Genomic DNA, 21875 nt, shown 5'->3' on the forward strand with positions numbered 1-21875 from the left:
GTGCCGTTAAGGGCTTTATAGGTAAGGACCAACACTTTGAATCTAACAATGTTCTAACGGTGGTGAGATCCGGTATGGGGTGTGTCAGGGGAGGCTGAAGATCCACAGCAGCCTCTTCTTTTAGAATGAGCCTCCCCTCCTAATCATATAAGTATGTGAAATATACATATTGATACTAATTGATATCAATATACTTGAAAGGTATATATCCTCATATGGCTTCAGATACCATTAGCAGAGGTCTAACATCCCAGAACCTAAATGCACCATCAATTAGGAAAGATGTTTGGCTCTGATCTGGGATTCCACAACAATATGTCAATAGCCTATCACTCTGTAGTCAGCTGCTCTTAAGGCCTGATTACAGATTACTGGGTCTCACTGATCCTATAACCAATTTAACTGTATAACCATAATTAAAACCAGACCTCAGAGTAGTGTAAATTCTTCGTGTAATCTACCTGCTTGGTAATAACATCATAAGTGAAAAGCTAGATGTCCCTAGCGGTACACCATAGAACAGGGGTGAAGGACCACCGGCCTCCATGCCAATCATGGCCCTTCGGGGGGATCCCAGTTTTTCCCCAAGGCCATTTCCCCCAAACCACATTCACCCACTCACCAGCTGACATCACAGTGATGATCACAGTGGGCAGGAAGTCAGGCTTTAATCCTGCCTTAGCTGTGTGTTCTTGTTCCCAGCAGGAAACAAGATCGTGCAGCCAAAGCAGCAGGATTTAATTCCTGCTTATCAGCCAAGTGGTGATGAAAACCCTGTGAAAAAGCATCCTTTGAAGCAGCTCATGTTTGCAAAGCCCGCTCATGTGCTCCCATTTGCTCCAAGGCTGTCTTAAAACTTTCTCCAAGTCTCCCTCCTTTCCCCATTAAATTCCTGACACTGGGGAAGAAAGAGGAGGGGGAGACTTGGAAAAGCCTTTGCAAGTCTCCATCCCTCCTCCTCCAAGTCCCCGAAGAAGAAGGGAAGACTCAACAAGTCTTTTCCAAGCCCCCTCTTTCAAGTCACCAATGTCAGGAACTTAATCAGGAAAGGGGGAGACGTTCCTTCTCTCCTTTTGGGTGGTGTGGGAAAGGCGAGAAGGAAGCCAGTGGAGTTCCCAAGAGTCTGCTGCTGCCGAACAAAGTGAAAGAAAAAAGCCAGCATTTTTTGCAGGCTTTTTTCTGGTGCTTCCCAAAACAGCAGAAAGTGATGGTTTCCTTTTTTACCTTCTGGTAATGGCAATGATAGGGGGTGGAGGGGCAAAGGAGAGAAAGGAGCTTTCTTTATCTTCTTTGACTCCCTCTCCCTGCTTCTGGCATGGAGAGTAGGAAGCTAGCAGGGTTCCTAAGTGCCTGCTGCTGCTGTGCAAAGCACCACAAAGAAAAGCTTCTTTCTCGCATAGCAGCAGCGGGTACTTGGGAATGTCGCAAGGGATTCTGACAGGTGGGCAGGGCCGTCCACCTGTCAATCACATGAATTCATAATAACATCATGTGATTTATGGGTGGTGGCCATGCTCACCTGTCAAATTTGCCTGTGAGGCCAGTCCTGATAAGGATCTGACCCACTGAGCCAAAAAGCTTCATCATCCCTACCTTAGAATGATGCATGCAACCAAAGTGTTCAACCAAAATGCACAAATTAATTTCATTGCCAACAAAAGAGGGTCTAGTCCACATGTTTTTTCTAGTGGTTTATTTTAAAATAGAAAATTCATTAACTTACTGTGTAAACTTGATCCTGAACCACTGGGTGCCCCTTTAGGGATAACAGGCATGAGGGCATGCTGGATTGCCATTTCCCACATCCTTGCAACATCTGGGCCACAACCACTTGTGAGAACATTATTGTTAGCCTGAAGGCTTGGCAGATTTTCAACATTTTCCCCAACATAGTAGACTACACTTGCTGTGGTTATTTCAAAGCAATGTGGATTAGCTTCCTGTGGTAATAAACTGAAGTTTTTTGCAGGTTCCAGGGATAAAATCTCAGACAATGGAATTTCCTGTGAAAAATGATGATGATTAATTTTGAAAATACTTTTCCATGTAGAAAGAGTGCTTTAAACATGTATTTGTGCACAGTTTCTGAGACAGCTGTGAAATCTCATTCTCAGCTCTTGGGAGTACTGCTTTTCTAATGGTCCTTTGGGCTTTCCACCCAGGTGCACTGCTGACAATTGCAACAGACTGAAAAGAAGGAGGAAGGGAAGAAGAAAATCACCCTTCCCCTCCCTGTGTACCACCATTGCTGCTCCCGCTGCTGCTTGCAAAGGAAGGGAAGGGAAAGGTTCAGGGAGGTAGGGGGCTAGGAAGGAAGAATTTTGTGCATGATGAGGGCTGTTGAGAATAAAGCTGCAACATTTTCAGAATTTGGTCCAAGACAGGAGTGAAATCTAATACAACACAGACAAGAATTTGTGGGCTATAAAACTTACCTCTCACTTATCTGAGCTGGACTTGGGAGAATTTTGGCAACATGTTTAGTTTGTTAGTAACAGCAATCCTATCCCATCTCCACTTTTCTTCCTACCACTCTCATATTCTCAATAACCCTTTGGACCTGGCCAGTACCTGGGCATCAATCAGAATCTTGGCTTAAATATTAGAATGGATTTCCTGTTATAACAACTGCACAAAAAAGTTTAGGAGTCCTTTTCTTCATTTCTTGTTAGAAATTCCAGTGGAATAAATCAGAGGTATTAGATTTAGAGCCTGGCACAGCTGCACTCAGCAAGATCCATTTTGACACTACTATGATGCATAGTTGTCAAATGATTTGTTGTTGTTGTTATGTGCCTTCAAGTCGATTACGACTTATGGCGACCCTATGGATCAGTGACCTCCAAGAGCATGTTAAATGATAACTACTAGCTAGCATAACAATGTAGCTAAGTATGCCGACTCTGGGGGCTTGTAATGCTTGCTGAAAGGGGGGAAAAATTAAAAGCCAATCTTGACATCAGTTCCCCCTAAAACTGATAATGGTGGTTTGGGAGAAGTTGGGGACAAAGGATGACTCTTATGGGCTTCTTCTTCTTGGCGATCACTCATGATCGAGTAAGATTGTCTTCCAAAATGTAGTCTTTAACAATGGATCCATCTGAATCTGTATCCACCGCCAATGTACCAGACCATGACTAGGGGCTTCTGGATTTCACAGTCCTCCCCCATTGCCATTTGCCAATCGCCATGGGGCTTTTGTTATGGAAGACGCCTGTGTGTGAATTTGTTTTATGTGGGGAGATCGGCGCACCACGATCAACACACAATCCTGACAGAAAAAGGCTTTGATCCAATGGCATGGGTACCACGACGATTGGAAGTCCTTTATCTGCTGCAGCCTTCATCTGCCTTCACAGCCGTTGTAACATACACATTGTTATCCTCCGCCTGTTCTGCCGCCGAGGACTTTCTTGGATCATTCTTTGTCTGGTTCCTCTCCCTTGACCTTACCGCCATGGGTGACCCTGCTGGGAGTACATGACTCCCGACAGCATCGCTCACAGGGTTCATTGGAACACGCAAGCCCACTCACCACTACAAGGTGACGATCCAGTGAGGGTTATGGGCTATCCCCCCCCAAATAGTTTTTAATATTGTAGCCTCTCTAGCTCCCCCTTTCCCTGGTCCTGCAGCTCCTTATGCCAACTATGTAAGGGAGGTTTAAAGAGGGAATAAGGGTGGTAGTGATGTGGTGGTAGAAGAGTGGGAGAAGTAGTGATTCACAACAGCATGGCTGAATGTGGTTTGGCTCAGAAAGGATATATTTATATACTGGGGAAACTGCTCAGCTGATTTCCAGTCCAGTCAGATATGAACTGGGGGAGGGTACTCATTCATCTCTATGAACTATTAACAAGCACAACAGAAACATTAATCATAGCTGTATTCTGGAATATATGAAACATGAACCCAAATATTACCTTATAGTATTTGCTTTCAGTATCATTTTGAAACAGTGTAATACATTTGCTGTCTAATCTCCAGTAGTGACGTTTCCTCTGTATTGAAATAAAAACAATTAAAAATAATTCAGGAAAATTTAAGCAAAGAATGTAGCAATAATGAATAAAATTAAATTAGATAATGCAACTTGAATATTGTGAAGAATGACAAAGGGATAACAATTTCATATTTAATGCAGAGAAATGCTCCAAAGCATTGTTTTAAGCTTAACTAAAAGTAATAGATATTTTACCAACATTTCCCCCTGTTTTTCCCTGAACCCTGCATTTTATGGTAGGGAAGCTTAGTCAGAGATGTCTTTTCCTTCCCTCACAAATATCTACATGTGACATGCCCATGTGTTAGAGTTCCATAAGGTTACTAGTAGCAACAATTAGCATTCTACATTAATTAGTAAATGAATCTAACGTGTACTACCCTGAGTCATCATTAAGATTATACAGATATGTCTGTATCAGGCCTATCTTGTAGCCTTAGAAAAAGGTTAATTAGTTTCCAACTGGAGTTAAAGTTTTGTGTTAAGAACAATGTAATCTGAAGCCCGTGAATAGAGCTCAATAAAATGTGAGGATCTCTCTCTCTCTCTCTATCTCACACACACACACACTTACAGAGCTGATTGAGAAAGGACGAGTGAAAACCTGCAGTTGAACTGAATATAGACACCCCCTCCTTTATACCCATCCCACCAACAAAATGACATTCTGTCATAGGCAACAATCTGAAAAGTATGCATCACAAGTTAGATGGAATGATCAAGAGGAAAAGTGAACTTGGGCTGAGTCTAAATGCTCCTTCACACATAACAGCTGATCTACACTATGAGAGCACCATCTGATATTACTTGACTTATATGTGCCCCTCTCCTGCAGCCCCAGGGCCCTGAAAGATGTAGTCCACATTGAAGGTCATAATATGCTTCCTTCCCATACCAGCATCAGCCTTTCCGCAAACTGTCATGTCACGGAATCATGTGATGTTCTCCACCGCATGGCCTAAATCTTCCAGAATTGTCAGAGCAGTGCAAGAGGGGCATGCTGTCAAGGTAATGTCATAAGGCCCTCCACACACACACTTTCACAATCTTCATGGTACATATCTCTTAGGACAGGTATGGAGACCTAGAGGCCTTCCAGATGTTGTTGGACTCCAAATCCCATCAGCACAAGTCAGCATGGTCAATGGTCAGGGATTATGGGAGTTGTAGTCTAAAAAAAATACTGAGAAGTTCACAGATTTCATATCCCTGTTTTAGATGATTGGACAATATGACTACTGAGCTCTCAGGTAACAGCACAACAATACTGTGCTTGTACCACTAGTTGCTAGCAGCATTTCTTTTTCCTTCCAAGAAATTAGCTTCCATGCAACAAGCAGTTAATTCACAGCAGAAACCATCTTCCTCACTTGACTGCATTCTCTGGATCAGGATTAGGGAAAGGGACATAGCTCAGTGGCAGAGCATCTGCTTTGCACGAAGAAGGTCCCAGGTTCAATCCTGGGATTCTCCATATATGGCTGAGAGATATCCTGTCTGAAATTCTGGAGAGCCACTGATAGTCAATGCAGTCAATACTGAGCTAAATAGATCAATCCTATGAATCTGTATGAACTGTATTATACGGCAGCTTCCCATGATGTAAAAGATCACAGCCCCTGAATTTTGTATGCATAAGTGATATTTCTGTGGACCATTTCCATGGACAGCATAACCCTAGGGATTGTAAGGTACAGACTCTGCTTTATTTAAAACACAAAACTGGACTATCCTCCAAGTCCAGCAGACATGAAGGAAACTGGCCAATAAAATTTCTTCCAAGTCTTATCTCTATATGCCTCATGTTACAGACTAGCATAACTGCATTTTATCACACAGGGGTATAATTCTATATGTGCCTTAAAAAAGCTATGAATTTCCTTTTTATCTATCAAAATATGAGCTGTTTTCCAAGACAACACTGACACTAACAACACATCTTGATTTGGTTTTTTTGGAACTGCTTCACATTCTTCAGCATGCCAAGGATAAATCTGACCCTTCTGGTTTGTTTTGAAGTCTAATCTAGTCCTGACAAAGGTAGCAAATCTTCCTTAAACATTATTCAAGCTGTTCACATTCAAAATTTCAACTCTGCAGCCTGAAACAGCAAGCACATGACTGACTTTAAAAAAAGAGCTTGTTTTGCTCAGATGTAAGTCTATACAAGATTATGTTCAGTGGCCCCAGTCTTCGTCTTTTGAGGGCCCTGAGGGCTTTTACATACATGCAATATCTTTTGACAAACAAAAGAACAGGGCTCTAGCTCAGTGGTAGAGCATCTGCCTTATATACAGAAGGTCCCAGTTTCAATCTCCAGCATCTCCAGAGGCTGGGCTAGGAAAAGATCCTGTGTGAAATCTGGGAGAGCTACTGCCAGTCAATGTCAACAATACTGAGCTAGATGGACCAATGGTATGACTCAGTATAAGGCAGTTTCCTATGTTACTATGAAGCACACCATATGCATTCAAGAGTTATTGTCTATCAGTTAAGTTTAGATACTTTTTTGCTTAACATCTTTCTTACCAGAGTGTCTTTGCTTGTGTAGTGAACCATCCATCCCTCTTTCATTACTGTACTACTTCTCCTTTTTGTATGCTTAACAGATTGTACCACTCTCATTAGTGGAATATTGTTGCTTGTTGAAGGGCTTAAAAATCCAGTAAACAGAGGTAATAAGTTTTTTTTAATAAATATGCATAACAAATTATTCCAAAGTGATACATCTTAATTTGTTACTTGTTGCACTCACATTCTTCTGAAAGTTGGAATCACCTTATCAAACAAAGAGTAAAGCTAGCAGTGCTGGCCCATAAGAAGAATTCCAAAAGTCTATATGAGGGCAATACTTTTATTAAGCCAACCAAAAAGACATTCAAATGTGGCACCTGTTAGCTTTTCCCATACACCATCTTAAAGTTTACTTAATGTAGACATGGATGGCTTGACTAATGCCAATAGTCTTCTCTCTCTCTCTCTCTCTCTCTCTCTCTCACACACACACACACACACACACACCCTGCGTTTTTTAACATCTTGTTTGATAAATAGTTCTCAAGAACTCAAAGGCTTGAGCCACAGAGTTACTGTCTCTCAGCCTCTCATGAGGATAAAATGGGTGGGTGAGCATAGAACCATGAATGCCATTCTGAGCTGCTTTGGAGGAAGAGCAGATTATATAAATGTACTAAATACATTAATGAATAACATAAATGATACATACATTTATACACTGCTCTGGCATAATGTCACAAACTGTAGCAATTATTCCAGCACCAGAGGGATGTTACATAGGTGTGCAAATGTTTGGTTTGGATGGTTAGATCTGAGTTTTTCTAAATCTTACACTCACAGGAGACACTAAAATTTTTAGTGACCTGTTAAGTTTCAAAACAGGAAAACTTTTCAGAAACCTATCAACTTTTTTTTAGGATGATACCTCTGCCAGCTGTCTGTCCAATATAACAATGGAAACCAGTTCAATTGTCTGATATGCAAAAACTCACCTGATCATTCTGTTACTCTCATCATGGTCAGGATCAGCATCCTGCATTTCTCCATTGTCGCTCTGGTTCATAATTGCCATCTCAGCATCATGACCTATAGATTCCTCCATTTCATCTAAGAGTCCACTGTTTCTTTCACTGTCATTATCATCACTTCCCTCTTCCATGACGACATCAGACTCTGCACCAGGGCTAAGCAATTCTGGAATTATTTTGACCACATTATTATGAAAGCCTTAGAAACAGATCAAAGCTAACTCTGGGATAAAGCTCAGTTCTAGATGTGAATATTATTTCTAAAAGAGTTGATCCACCAAACAAGTAAACCTTTCATTCTCAAATAGCTTTTGAGAAACCTGTCCAAAATCAAAAACATACCAAGTGTATTCAGACTGGGGTGGGGGTGAAATGTAAATTAAAATTAACATGTAAAATTTTAGAACAATATCCATAAAACAAAGCAAACAGCAAAAACAAAGGAAAAGGTTTAAATGGAAAGACTGTACTAATGACAGCATAAAAGACTAGAATATGAACTTCAAACACTTCTCCTCAACCTTCATAAAAACAGCATTTTTCTAAGCCTCAAGAGTGGATCTGGAACATTACAGCTGAGTGTGTCACTGTATTTTCTTGCATGCTTTATCCAGAAATAACATCACATTGGCGGAATAGAACCATTTTTTTAGTTTCATTGATCGGTTGATACATGCTTTGTACCAAGAGGAAATTGTTGAGTCTTTCCCTAATGACCCTTACTAATTATATATTTATAATATTACTAATTTTGCTTGGAATGAACTTTTAATAAACATTTCTTTAATCTTTGGATGGATGCAATCAGTGACAAACACTCTTCTGTAGTTTCCTGAGAGGCACTTCCCTAAAGCAAGGATTTGGCCGGCATAACGGCCACTGAGACTAGGAAAAATAGTTTTCCTTCTAATGTTGGCATGTGAAAGATTGGTTTCACATAAAAGACTGCCCACACAGAGAGAGAGGGTAAGTTATAGAAACTTCCACTTGGGGATGCAGTCTGATCAATGCTTTACGGAATCTGTAATATATGCAAGTAAAATGCCCATCTAGAGATGCTGGCAAAACATATTCATCCAAGGATCAGGCATGATGGGGCGGGGCTTACCTCAAGAAAAGGTGAATTTTTGGGTCTCCCAATTTTTTTCTAGGATGGCTTATAATCAGTAGCCCTATATTTTCCAAGAGCCACTGGGGCCTTTTTGGCCTGGTCCAATGTTACACAGTGCACTAGACACTGGAGAGGCAGGGAGAGACATCCCCCCTCCCCTCTCTTTGTGGTTGTTCATGGCTCAGCTGTAACTGTTGCCATTGCTGGCCCAGCTAACAAGAATGACATTTTAATAATAATAATAAAAAACTGTTATCCTTCTTCCTAGATTGTCTGAAATATGATTCAAACATTGTGTCTCCTTCTTTGTCTATATACAAGAAGCAACTGCGCACATATGACAAAAGGATACCCTAAAATAAAATAAAAGACTCATATGTTCCAAACTTAACCTGCTTTTATTTCTTTATAACTCAAGAACTAGAATCATTATGCTCACTTTGGCACATTTTAAAGCATGATATTAACAACTCTTATTCAATTAATATTTTAATGTATAAGTCAACGTTTATCTGAGAAGGTAACGTGTACGCCATCAGTTCATCTCCACTAACCATTAATGTGGCATATCACTTTTCTTTTTAAAAAAAACCTGATCTCATCAACTGTTAAGTGTCTGTTCTCTCTACAAAAGGCTTTTAGAACATGCATTGCTACAGCCTTCAATGTAACTTACCTCCATTAATGGCCACTTCCCCAAGACAATTATTTGGCACTTTGGGTGCACAGCGTTTGTGACAATTGAACCTGCAATCTGATTAAAGACAAGATACATGTTTCCCCAATGATACAGTTACAGCATGACATTGACATGTATGAAGATTTGTATATAGTGGCACATAACCAAGGTTATGAGATGGTGTCTCTCATTTTACTCGTAATGCCACACTGTGGTTTCTGTACTGTGTAACCAAGCCTGGGATGAGTCTCAGGCATAGAAATCTTCCTCAGGCAATTCCTTCCTCCCCTTCCATTACATCCAAATCTGCCAAGTATGATTTCAATTTGCCACACACACCAGGACTATAAAACACAGTTTGATTATAGCCATCTTATTCACACAGCACCAATGTCTGGCATTGCATTTTAAATGAGGCAGCATACAGAATGCCATTTAGCCACATTTCTACCTCAGAAAAGTTTGTGATGTGCATAAATTATCATACTCTACATAATTTATTCAGCATAATTTTATTTAATTAATTAATGAAAAGCACTTCTAAACAGGTTAATATTTTAAAATCACTATGTGGTATACAAAAACAACATAAAACAATAAAACAGTATAATAAAAACATAAAAATAGTAAAACAATATTATAAAAACCTATAAAAACGTAAGTTCAGTAATAACAGGGTTCAATCTTATGGGTCTGGGAAAGCGTGGGCACAAAAATATGTCTTTACAAGATGTCTAAAACAATTATTTTTTATATTTTATCCTGGTTTTCCTAGTAATGATAAGGGGCAAGCAACTATGAATTGCACTGTAGCCAGTCACTAGTATTCTTACTGAGCCTGCATTTGACCACTCATCCAGCTTCTGAGATTTCAGCAGACATCGTGCGGACACTTTCAAGCATATTTTTGCAGAAATAAAGGCTAAAACAAAAACAGAGTGTTGTTTACAGCTGAACGCTGGAATTTTCAGATGCATTCTATGCCAAATTCCACACACTGTGCTTTTTCTGCACTCCTGCAGAATCACGGCACTCACAGATTATAAACAGAAAAAGCAGAATGTTTTGTAAATAAGGTTCTGAGGATGAGCACATTTCCTTAAGAAGTTTGATGAAGGAAAGCTCAGTGGCCCAAGAATGTATATGACAGCCTTGCAGGTTTTGCCTTATCCTCATTGGCTAATGAATGGAAGCTCTAAGAACCTGGTTTTTTGCGTTACTTTGATAGCTAATTTGATTGCCAAAGGTCACACTCACTAATTATGAGAGGGGTATAATTAAAACTGGGTGCAGCTTATGATTCTGCATAAAAGCACAAAAATGCAAAACACATTGGCATCCTCAAAATCTCATTTTGTGAATTTTTAATAAAAAAAATTCTTATTTTTTTGCTCTTGTGGCTCTGGTCAATGTCAGATGAGTATGCGGTTAACATGATGAAATTTTACAAAACCAAAGTTGATGCAGTAGTATGTCCAGTGTTTGCAGGCTAATGCTTCAGTGTCTCTTCCAGCCACACCCTATGGACTAGACCCAGAGATAAGCGCACAGAAGAGGGCTGGCAGAAATGGACTTTCTCACCCCCTCCTTCCTCAGCAGTCCTCCCCCATCCCTACCATAGGTCAGGGCCCTGTTGCATGGGATGGGCTATGGCATGAGGAAGACTGGGCAGAGGCAGCTTCTGTGCGCACTTATCTCTGGATCCAACCCCATAAGTAGCAGCAGCAAATCACATACAAACTTCTTTCAATACAGTTATTTGTTTTATAAGCATATAGTTCTTAAGTACACTTACCTTTGCATTGCAAGCCCTGTCTAAAAAGTCCTTTGAGTAGCTTCTTACAGTACTGACAAACTGTTGGCCGTGTATATGAATGGATCACAAAGGTATGAGGCACTTTGACCTTGGAAAGCAAAATCTTGTCAAGCTGAATAGGTCGCCCTATGTATGACTGCGAATTGGATCTCTTCTCTCTCCCAAATGACTCAGGAGGTGATTTTTGCTAGAATATGCAAGTGTGGAGATAGATGTATATCGTCATTTTAGCAAATACCATTTTTAACAAACATAAAGCTCTTATATGCAAATAGGCTTCCTGTTTTATAGGTATTGATATTTCAAAAGTTTTAATTTTATCCAGGCCACTGTTGAAACACCCCATGTGCCTCATATGAGCTCCCCACTGCCTTCCCCATCCCCCTGCTCCATAGCAGCTTTTACAATGAAAGATCAAACCTCAAGACAATGTGGGGTGGTACCAGTTGAGATGACAGGACACAGGAAAGTCCTAGATATTACTGATGGGACCAGCTGCACAGCTGCCATTTTCAGCAGTGGCCATGCATTTACCATTACGTTTTGTTTGGTTCTCAAATACATTATTCAGTAGACTGACTCAATGCTTTTCAGCACTTTTTGTAGTTGTTATATGCCTTCAGGTCGATTACAACTTATGGCAACCCTATGAATCAGCAATCTCCAATAGCATCTGTTATAAACCACTCTGTTCAGATCTTGTAAGTTCAGGTCTGTGTCTTCCTTTATGGAATCAATCCATCTCTTAGTAAGCCTTACTAAGTAAATCTTAGTAAGGGATATACATTTAATAAATAAATATATAAAATGAAAGAAAAGAAAAAATCAAATTGGAGATTAAGGATTGTGGCAAAGATTATCATGTGTAGCTTGGTGCTACTGAGACAGGGGCATGCTGCTTTTTAAAAAAGCATTCTTTAAAATAAGATATGCTTTTTTTATTCAGAACTTAGCACATGTACATTTATGCATTTTAACTGAGTAATTAATAAACTGGAAATACAATTAATTGACTAAGCCTTCTTTAACTGGGTGACAGCCTTAAAATGATAGGATAGATTTTTAAATGTCATAACAATGTAGAACAAGATCTAAAACTTTTGTCAGAAAATTCAGTTATTTCTTATAAAAAGTCAGATCTGCTGCACTGGATTCATACTTCTTTATCCAGTGTGTTGGTGGTTAGTTAAAGAGAGATGTGAGTTATTTTTTTCCGGGTAGCCAGCCAGATTCTTGAGTCAGGAAGCTTGGATACTTACCAGGAAACAGTTGCTTAACTAGATTACACTATGAAAACTACAAAAGCCAGCAATCCACCAGCAATAAGAAAATCAGTACAAATATTTCTCAACACATACATTGCTTTCAGACTGGACAACACTGTACTTCAACACCTTTTGCAAATGCTTACACATTTGTGTAGATATTTAACTGCACAGCTGCCAAGCAGTTTCAGTAAAACTGATTCAATTCAAGCCACAAAAATATTAGTCAGGCCATATTAAAAAATAAACAAGGTACACTGTATTGAATATAATTTAGGAGAAGATCAAATTTAATCAAACTAATCAATTTAGGAGAAAATCAAATTTAAAAAAAGCTTTCAGCATTGTCTGCATAAACAGATTCACTGATATTGTGTGCTTTCAACAACACTTAGAAATTTAGCAAATCTGTTAGGCTAACAGAAGGTGTAACATAAACATCTAAATAATGCCATCTATTTCTAGATGACAGAGGCAAGATCCTTGTGGACAGATAGGAATGAAATAAGAAACAGTGACAGCTCCTAAATAGCAACAATGGCTTATCTTTTCTCTCTTTTTCACTTTACTTAGGACTTAAAAAACTGTGGCATGACAGCAAGGGAAGAGCATTTCATAACTTCTATAAAAATATTACTTTAAAAATATTATCTTTAAAAATTTAGGTCAGAGTCATTTCAAGGACTGCCTACACTTATACCAACCAGCATATTAAGAAAATTGATGGCGGCAGTTCTTGTTTGCCCACTGTTATGATCAGTGAAATTGGGAAGCACGAGGGAGAGGGCTTTATCTGTGGTGGCCCCACTTTGGAATTCACTGCCAGCTGACTTCTGAAAAGCTACTAAACTTCAAGTCTTTAGAAAGGCCCTGAGGACCTCTTTATTTTTGCTGGCTTATTCATCAGTGATTCCTTATGCTGCTATTGGGCTTCTTGGGTTGGCTGACTTGTGAAAAATGCTGTTTTAAACTTTGGGCTGGATGGCATGTATTTATGATTTCTGGTTTATTTAATGTTGCGAGTTTTACATTTTGTATTCTATTCCATTTTATTATTCTTAGAAATTGTATTTTTATCTGTTATTGTGTAAACTGCCTTGAGTGAGATTTACTCATAAAAGGCAGTCAATAATAATAATAAGTTGTTGTTGATGATGTCATACAAACATGTGACAGCAGTTCTCCAGTGTCTCAATCCAAGGTATTTTCTAAAATGAGATCCTTTCAACTGAAGATGTCACATACTGAATTTATGACTTACACAGGCTAAGCAGATAATCTGCCACTAAGCCCCCACCCCCGCCAAATTCTGCTACATACCTAGGTTGTGGAATTTGTGTAATTCCCTCCCCATAGAAGTGCATCTGGCACCTTCATTTTATAATTTCCATTGTGCACCATTTTACCCTGGCCTTTAATACTTGAGATATGCATTTTCAGGACCCATCCTATTCCTACAACTGTAATTTGTTTTAATATTGAATTTTGAATTGAATTAACTGTTTTAATATTTGAATTTTAAATTGTTTTACTGTGCCTGGGACCTTGTGATGATGGACCCGCTAGAAACCAAATTATTAATATTAATAATGAATAATAATATAGGGTTGGGCCAATGGTCCGGAGTTGTGTTTGAAAAAGAGATATGCACTGACCACACATGCATATCCATTGATACATGCATACTCATGCAGCTTGAGGGTTCTCATGGATCCAGCTCTGTCACTAGATGAAGCTGATCAGGGAAGGCTTCAAGCCCTGTTGTGACTGGCTACACTCTTGAGTGGCAGCAGATACATGCCAAAAGCTGCGTTCCTTTACCAGTGCGGTTTGCATCCAACCTGTCCCTGCAAAGGGATATTTTTTTCCTTTGCAGTCCAGTTTGAACCACTGCCAGTCAGATGGACCAATGGTATGACTCAGTAGAAGGCAGCTTCCTGTGTTCCTATGATTTTAACAAGTTAGCTCTGGATATGATTTGCCAGTTTTTCTGAATGAAGGAAATAAATGCAACACAACACAACTTTTAAATTAAAATCACTGCAAAATTAGAATTGGTGCGTTTCTAATATCTTTAGGCACATTAGAGAAGTAAGTACCTACCTCAAAGCTAGGACTTGTTGGAATCTAGATAAGAAAGAGCACATTCAAAACAAAGAGAAAAACAAAACATAAAGGCCATATAATTTAGGAAGTAAACATAAAATTCAACTCTTCAAATAACATAAAAAATGAAAGCTATATGTAATTATCTATTAATGCCATTATTTGTTCAAACTTCTATTATACAGATTGATATTCTTAAAATAATTTGATTTGTTTCAGCAATTCTAACCCCCATCCCCACCCCTGCATCCAACGCGCCTTCCCCACACCCCTTCTGGAAGGTTGGGGGAAACCCACCCAAGCAGATTTTGCAGTTACAGGGAGGTAAAGGAACTGCTGAAATTGCCTCCTTCCCTGTTAATCTGTTGATTGACTTCTGTCAGCTGAGCAACACTCATTGGCTTCCACTCTAGCATTTTATTTTTCATGTGTAATACACAATTGTTGCACTCTGCCACGTGCTTATTTAATGGGTTTTATTAACTTTTGGGATTAAAAAAGGATTCAGGGGGTTGGACTTCTCACTACTGAAAACAACTTATAAAGTAGTTGAAAACAAAGTTTACTGGGTCTTTGGATTACAATAGAGATTATTAATCCTCATTTTGTATTTACTTCCTAACAAATGGGATCTGCAACAAAATGTTGCAGTGTGGAATGCCCCTATTCCAACTAGCCATAGTTCCGCCCCCCCAAAAAAGATTTTTGTACTTTTGCAAATCCTGCTGATACCACCCTCTTGTGTTTGGATGGTGGCATATAAAGGAAGTTAATAGATATTGTTATAGGATTGGGGGGTTGGTTTAGATGATATCTTTGTGTCCCCCTTCCAGCCTGTGATTTTGAATCTGTATAATGGAGTTGAAGCAGAGAAACCTCCTCCACTAGTCAAACTAGTTCCTTTAATAAATTAATAGTTCTGGCCAAGCCAGTTCCTTTGTTTGCTTGATGGGCCGATCTGATGTCAAAAAATGTGGTCCAGAGTAGTCTTGTTGCTATGAGAACTCTTTCTGGAGAGAGGCTCTCCTCCTCCCCATCACCGGGCTGGAGGTCTCCCTCTTCCTGGAGCCAGGAAGTGGCCTGTGAGTGTTGGTCTGAAGTGAGTCTGGTAGCTGGAAAGAAGACACAGAGAGCCTTGCCTCGCTTTATGTGCTGAACAAAGCTATGGCTTTGGGGAGTCCCCAGAAACCTATCGGGGAGGCAAGATCTGTTGGAGTGCTAATGCTGAGAACCCCTCCAACTTATTCTCAGGTTGTATATACAGTATGTGTAAACAAACCATATAACATAAAGACACCAGTCTCCGCTGACCTTCATTATAAGGAAACCAAGCCCTAAGTAAGTGCAGGAACCTCTGGAAGCCTCTCACTGTTTGGAGATCAGGGTGCATACAGTAATAGCTACATATATTTTTAAAGCTACAATCCTATTCACAATTACCTGGGAATAAGTCCAACTGAACTCAATAGAGATTACTTCTGAGTCGACGTTCACAGGCTCACACATTTATTTAACTGTCCATAACTAGTATCTAGTTTTAATGTTTTTATCTATATGAAGATTGCCTCTAAATTTATCTTTAACAGGAATTCACCAAGCTTATTCTAAAACGAAATCTGTCCCAAAGAAGATTACACAAATACTTGTCAATGGCCTTGTCAAATATTATCATAGAGTGACTCCTGCCTTTGCTATCAGATGGCATCATAATGCAGTGATAAAGGTAGGCTGCCATCTTTGGGTATCCTTGCTTATGTGGAATATTTGACCATTTCCATATAAGTTCAGGTAATAGTACTTGACTAGCATTTTAACCACAGGTAAAATGTCTTGGATATATGTTAAAATGTACCATTTTAAGCAAGAATACTCTTTCCATTGTATTCCTGCCATGGATCACATGCAAAAGACACATGAAAAAGTAATGTTTACAATATGTCTGGCCCCCACTTCAGATTTCCTGCATCAGAACAAAAGTGCTTTGTATCAAATGTTCCAAGAGTTATGCTGGCACAATATCACATGTGATGATGTTACAACTGGCTTTTCTGGATATTTTGAAGGTGCCAATGCAAATGTTTACTCGTTCTTATTTAGGTTATGGTCTTATTAATACTTAAGGTACCAGTAAATTTATTCTACGCCATGTCTAGTGAAAGACTGCACATAACTGTTGTATTGTGTTAATGTATCAGCTTCTTTGACCAAGCCCAAAAGTTTGATATTGCCTAGAGGGATTTCTCCTTTGAAAACCAGACTCCAATTCTAAATCGCAGTTTATTGTTGAAAAATCCAAGAAACAGTGCAGTTACTTCCATATGCTAAGACAGTGAGCTTCTGATTCTGAAACAGTAGCCTATACATCGCAGTAGTAAATCATTTTGGAAATCGAAGAAAACTTTTAAAGGCAGTTTGTGATTTAGCATGAGGTCTGCTTTTGAAGAAGAAATCCAAGAAGACAGGATTAAGCCCTTGGGCTTCTCCCAAAGAAGCTTTTTAGTTCTCAGCTCATTGCTATTGTTGTTAATCCTGGCCATTGTTATTTACTATTCTTATACATCACTTTTGAAGGGCAAATTGTTTTACACTACTTATCTTATAAAGACTTATGAAACTGACTTTTAGTGAGTCATATCAGTAACTCATCTAGACTAGTAGCCTAGCCTTCTTTTGATTACCAGTGGTTCTCCAACATCACAGAGAAAAAAGGATCTTTCATAATCCTTCTATCTGGAATTGCCAGGGAATGAACCTAGGGCCTTCTTAGCATGATCAGATGCAAAAAGAGGACAGGGCTCCTCCATCTTGAAGGGAAGAATTGAGGGAATTCAGCCAGTGTAGATTGTCATGAAACTTTTAACATGACAGAAACCCCATCCTCTTTTGCATCTGGCCATCCTAGGTCTTTGCATGTGAAGCCTTTGCTCTACTGAACTGTGGGGCCTTCCCTTCCACAGCAACTCCTGTCAGCAGGTTCCTGCTATAGGTCTTTTTTTAACTGATGGGGGGAGAGAGTGCTAATAGGGATTTGAACCAAGGTCCAACTGCAGTGCTAAAATAATTGAACTAAGGATTTCCCAAATTATTATGCTACTTCTCAAAAATATGAAAAGAATTCTGGCAACATTCTGCAGTCAACTATTTATTAGACTCAAAGCTCTGTACACATGGACCATGTTGGTATGCTACTTAATCATGTATGCAACTATGTATGCAACATATCACATTAAGACCAAAGGAATTATGCCAGAGGATTTTTTAAACTTTGATATTCTTCAGACATTACTAAGATTGTGGATGCCCGTAATTCTAATTCTTAATTCTAAAGAGCTTTTTAGTGCTGACATATTATAAATAGACTCAGTTCTAATGGATATTACAGCTCAAATCTGGGATGAAACTCCAAAAAGAAAAAGGGGAAAAAGTTCAATTGGTAAAACATGTATGAAAAAAGTGCACTGAGAAAAATATTCATGGGAAATAGATGTTCATGAAAGAAAATGTGTGGAATATCTAAGTAATTGCTTTTAAAAACCCATGAGAATTTCTTTATAGCAATGTTTGCTTTTTGGATGGGGAAAAATCTCTGTTATTTTTATTAATCTAAATGGGAAGTGCTAGTAATATTAAAGATCTTTTAAAGCTGATTGAGAGAATCTAATTCTGATTTCATGTGACTAGCTAGCTGACTGTGGCATGCAATGTTTTATATATTAACATTTGTATTAAAAGGTTACTCTGTGTGTGTGTGTGTTTGTCTGTCTGTAAGGGACATCTGTGTGTCAAAATGCATGCATTTTCATTGAAGCAAAGCTCAATACATATTCTATGTGTACACACAACAGGATTTGCCATTCATTTCAGTGAAGAGGGCAGTTCCATCCCTAAGCAGCCACCCCATAACTATTTATATAGCAGCATATTCATATATCATCCTTCCCCTACCTGGTGCCCTCCAGATATTTTAGGCTACAACTACAATCAGGATGCAACCAACATGGGCAACGGCCAGGGAAGATTACAGTTGTAGTTACACACATCTGGAGGATTTCAGGTTGGGGAAGGCTGACATGTATGGTACCTTTATATAAATAAGTACATGTTCACGTGAGCTCCATGTACACATTGGAACTCCCCTATGCATAAATTTTCTGTTTGTTTTTAATCAGGTGAAGAGGAGTTGGATTTTGTTTTTATGTTTCTCATGTATTTTATGCTGTTTTGATTCTTGGTTTTATATTTGTTTTTAAAGTTGTAAGCCGCCTTGAGTTTCTTTTGAAAAAAAGTGATGAATAAATATGAAACAAGAAAACATTATCATCATCATCATGGCAACTGACTGTGTAAATTAGCCCAGTCAGCTTCTGTATGTGGAAAGGGGAAGAGGCTCCATCTTGTCTTTCACTTCAGCAACAAAATGTCTTGAACTGGCCCAGCTGTAGTAGTTACTACATCAAAACTACTTTTATGCTATATTATTGGTGAAATATTTTGGAAATAAGGACATCACATATGCACATTTCTGTGTGTGGTGGAATGAACCAGGCAGTGGATTTTTGAGGTGGTAGATACATGTGAAAAGTGATAATCAAAGGTTCAGAAATCATTCATTCATTATTATTACAGAACCTACTGTTTTTAATAGTTAAGAAATTTTGTACCAAGAGAGCTTCATCTGGAGTAGTAGGTGAAAGTTCTGCAGACACTGTCCTGATATTACTAAGTCCTGTTAAGGAAACATTTGAAAGTCTTCTCTTCCGGACGCAGCTGCAGTTGTTAGGGATTTTAAATGCACATCTCTTGTGATAGTTTAGGCCACATCCTGAAAATAAAAATTGCTACATTACAAATTATTTCAGTGTAAAGGAATAGCTGAAAATAAATCACAAAGAAGACTAGTGGTTTGTAAAGAATTTACCTCCCATTCTTTAAATTGTGCTTTTGACTAAGCCAGTTTATCAAATTGTGCAGAGTTTAGGTGATATCTCGCTAAGGCATATTCAGAGTAGATGCACTAAAATCAATGGACACTAAAACTTTGATTTCCTGACCGGCAACACTTCAGCCAGCTCTGAGCATTTCCTTGGAAGGGCTCTGGCTGGCATTTGGATTAGGGATAGAAGGAAGCACCACTGTGACACCTTTATCAGCAGCAACTTTGATGGTGGACTGTTTTCTTGTAGTTTTCCCCTCGCTCCTGGAACATCTGCCCTGCTGAGGACTAGTGATGCTTTAAGTGCAATAGGAACTTTTCTGGCCACTCAAGTGTTCAGGCAAAGGGAGTTGCTGCTGTGGTATTCGGGTCAGGTATAAAAAGAGGCATTGTGGTGGACAGCAGGGCATTCAGTAGTGAGGCAACACTTAAGGGGCTTGCATCTCTTTTAGCCATCCCTTGGGATAGGGGCAGAGGGCAATCTCTTTGTTGTATTACTATAGATCACCTTCTCTGGCTAAAAGCCAGAGAAGGGAGAGGCAGGTTGGTTTCAAACTCCAAGTTTTTGTGGCTATCTGATGGCTTTAAGGGGAATATGGGGTGAGAGGCCATAGAGAAAGTGATCAAAGTTACCTATTATTGAAAGAAGAGTGGCTCCCTGTGAGGAGGGATGAAGATGTGATTTTTACAATGCACTTTATATGATCAAGCTGCTATGAAATGTGTGCACTTTAATTTTTTATCTTTTTGAAAAATTGTATATGCTTTGTTCGTTTTTGTACCATTTTGTATATTACTACCATGCAATGGCTGCTGGCTATATTACTATTGACATGAGATTGCATTAGAATGCTTTTTATGAATGAATGAATTGTGCTGCCTTCAAGTTGATACCAACTTATGGCGACCCTATAAACAGGGTTTTCATGGTAAGTGGTATTCAGAGGTAGTTTACCACTGACTCCCACTGAGGCTGAGAGGCAGTGACTGACCCAAGGTTACCCAGTGAGCTTACATAAGAACATAAGAACATAAGAAGAGCCTGCTGGATCAGGCCAGTGGCCCATCTAGTCCAGCATCCTGTTCTCACAGTGGCCAACCAGGTGCCTGGGGGAAGCCCGCAAGCAGGACCCGAGTGCAAGAACACTCTCCCCTCCTGAGGCTTCCGGCAACTGGTTTTCAGAAGCATGCTGCCTCTGACTAGGGTGGCAGAGCACAGCCATCATGGCTAGTAGCCATTGATAGCCCTGTCCTCCATGAATTTGTCTAATCTTCTTTTAAAGCCGTCCAAGCTGGTGGCCATTACTGCATCTTGTGGGAGCAAATTCCATAGTTTAACTATGCGCTGAGTAAAGAAGTACTTCCTTTTGTCTGTCCTGAATCTTTCAACATTAAGCTTCTTTGAATGTCCACGAGTTCTAGTATTATGAGAGAGGGAGAAGAACTTTTCTCTATCCACTTTCTCAATGCCATGCATAATTTTATACACTTCTATCATGTCTCCTCTGACCCGCCTTTTCTCTAAACTAAAAAGCCCCAAATGCTGCAACCTTTCCTCGTAAGGGAGTCGCTCCATCCCCTTGATCATTCTGGTTGCCCTCTTCTGATCCTTTTCCAACTCTATAATATCCTTTTTGAGATGAGGCGACCAGAACTGTACACAGTATTCCAAATGCGGCCGCACCATAGATTTATACAACGGCATTATGATATCGGCTGTTTTATTTTCAATACCTTTCCTAATTATCGCTAGCATGGAATTTGCCTTTTTCACAGCTGCCGCACACTGGGTCGACATTTTCATCGTGCTGTCCACTACAACCCCGAGGTTTCTCTCCTGGTCGGTCACTGCCAGTTCAGACCCCATGAGCGTATATGTGACATTAAGATTTTTTGCTCCAATATGCATCATTTTACACTTGTTTATATTGAATTGCATTTGCCATTTTTCTGCCCATTCACTCAGTTTGAAGAGGTCTTTTTGGAGCTCTTCGCAATCCCTTTTTGTTTTAACAACCCTGAACAATTTAGTGTCATCAGCAAACTTGGCCACTTCACTGCTCACTCCTAATTCTAGGTCATTAATGAACAAGTTGAAAAGTACAGGTCCCAATACCGATCCTTGAGGGACTCCACTTTCTACAGCCCTCCATTGGGAGAACTGTCCGTTGATTCCTACTCTCTGCTTTCTGCTTCTTAACCAATTCCTTATCCACAAGAGGACCTCTCCTCTTATTCCATGACTGCTAAGCTTCCTCAGAAGCCTTTGGTGAGGTACCTTGTCAAACGCTTTTTGAAAGTCTAAGTACACTATGTCCACTGGATCACCTCTATCTATATGCTTGTTGACACTCTCAAAGAATTCTAATAGGTTACTGAGACAGGACTTTCCCTTGCAGAAGCCATGCTGGCTCTGC

At 39.5% G+C, this 21875-nt stretch overlaps 1 protein-coding gene across 9 annotated transcripts in view; it reads right to left on the minus strand.

Annotated features, from left to right (window-relative positions):
* Window positions 1-21875, minus strand: part of PRKD1 (protein kinase D1) — a 183635-nt gene that overhangs the window by 26884 nt on the left and 134876 nt on the right. For all 9 annotated transcript variants that reach the window (XM_061611549.1, XM_061611548.1, XM_061611551.1 and 6 more), the window contains 8 exons: window positions 19187-19347; window positions 14523-14546; window positions 11134-11341; window positions 9336-9413; window positions 7513-7714; window positions 6533-6656; window positions 3924-4001; window positions 1724-2003 (listed from right to left, as the gene is read on the minus strand). In XM_061611549.1, the coding sequence (XP_061467533.1) occupies window positions 1724-2003; window positions 3924-4001; window positions 6533-6656; window positions 7513-7714; window positions 9336-9413; window positions 11134-11341; window positions 14523-14546; window positions 19187-19347 (1155 nt within the window). The remainder of the gene's footprint in view (window positions 1-1723; window positions 2004-3923; window positions 4002-6532; window positions 6657-7512; window positions 7715-9335; window positions 9414-11133; window positions 11342-14522; window positions 14547-19186; window positions 19348-21875) is intronic.

The sequence above is a fragment of the Rhineura floridana genome, chromosome 2, assembly GCF_030035675.1.
Source record: "Rhineura floridana isolate rRhiFlo1 chromosome 2, rRhiFlo1.hap2, whole genome shotgun sequence".
NCBI lineage: Eukaryota > Metazoa > Chordata > Lepidosauria > Squamata > Rhineuridae > Rhineura > Rhineura floridana.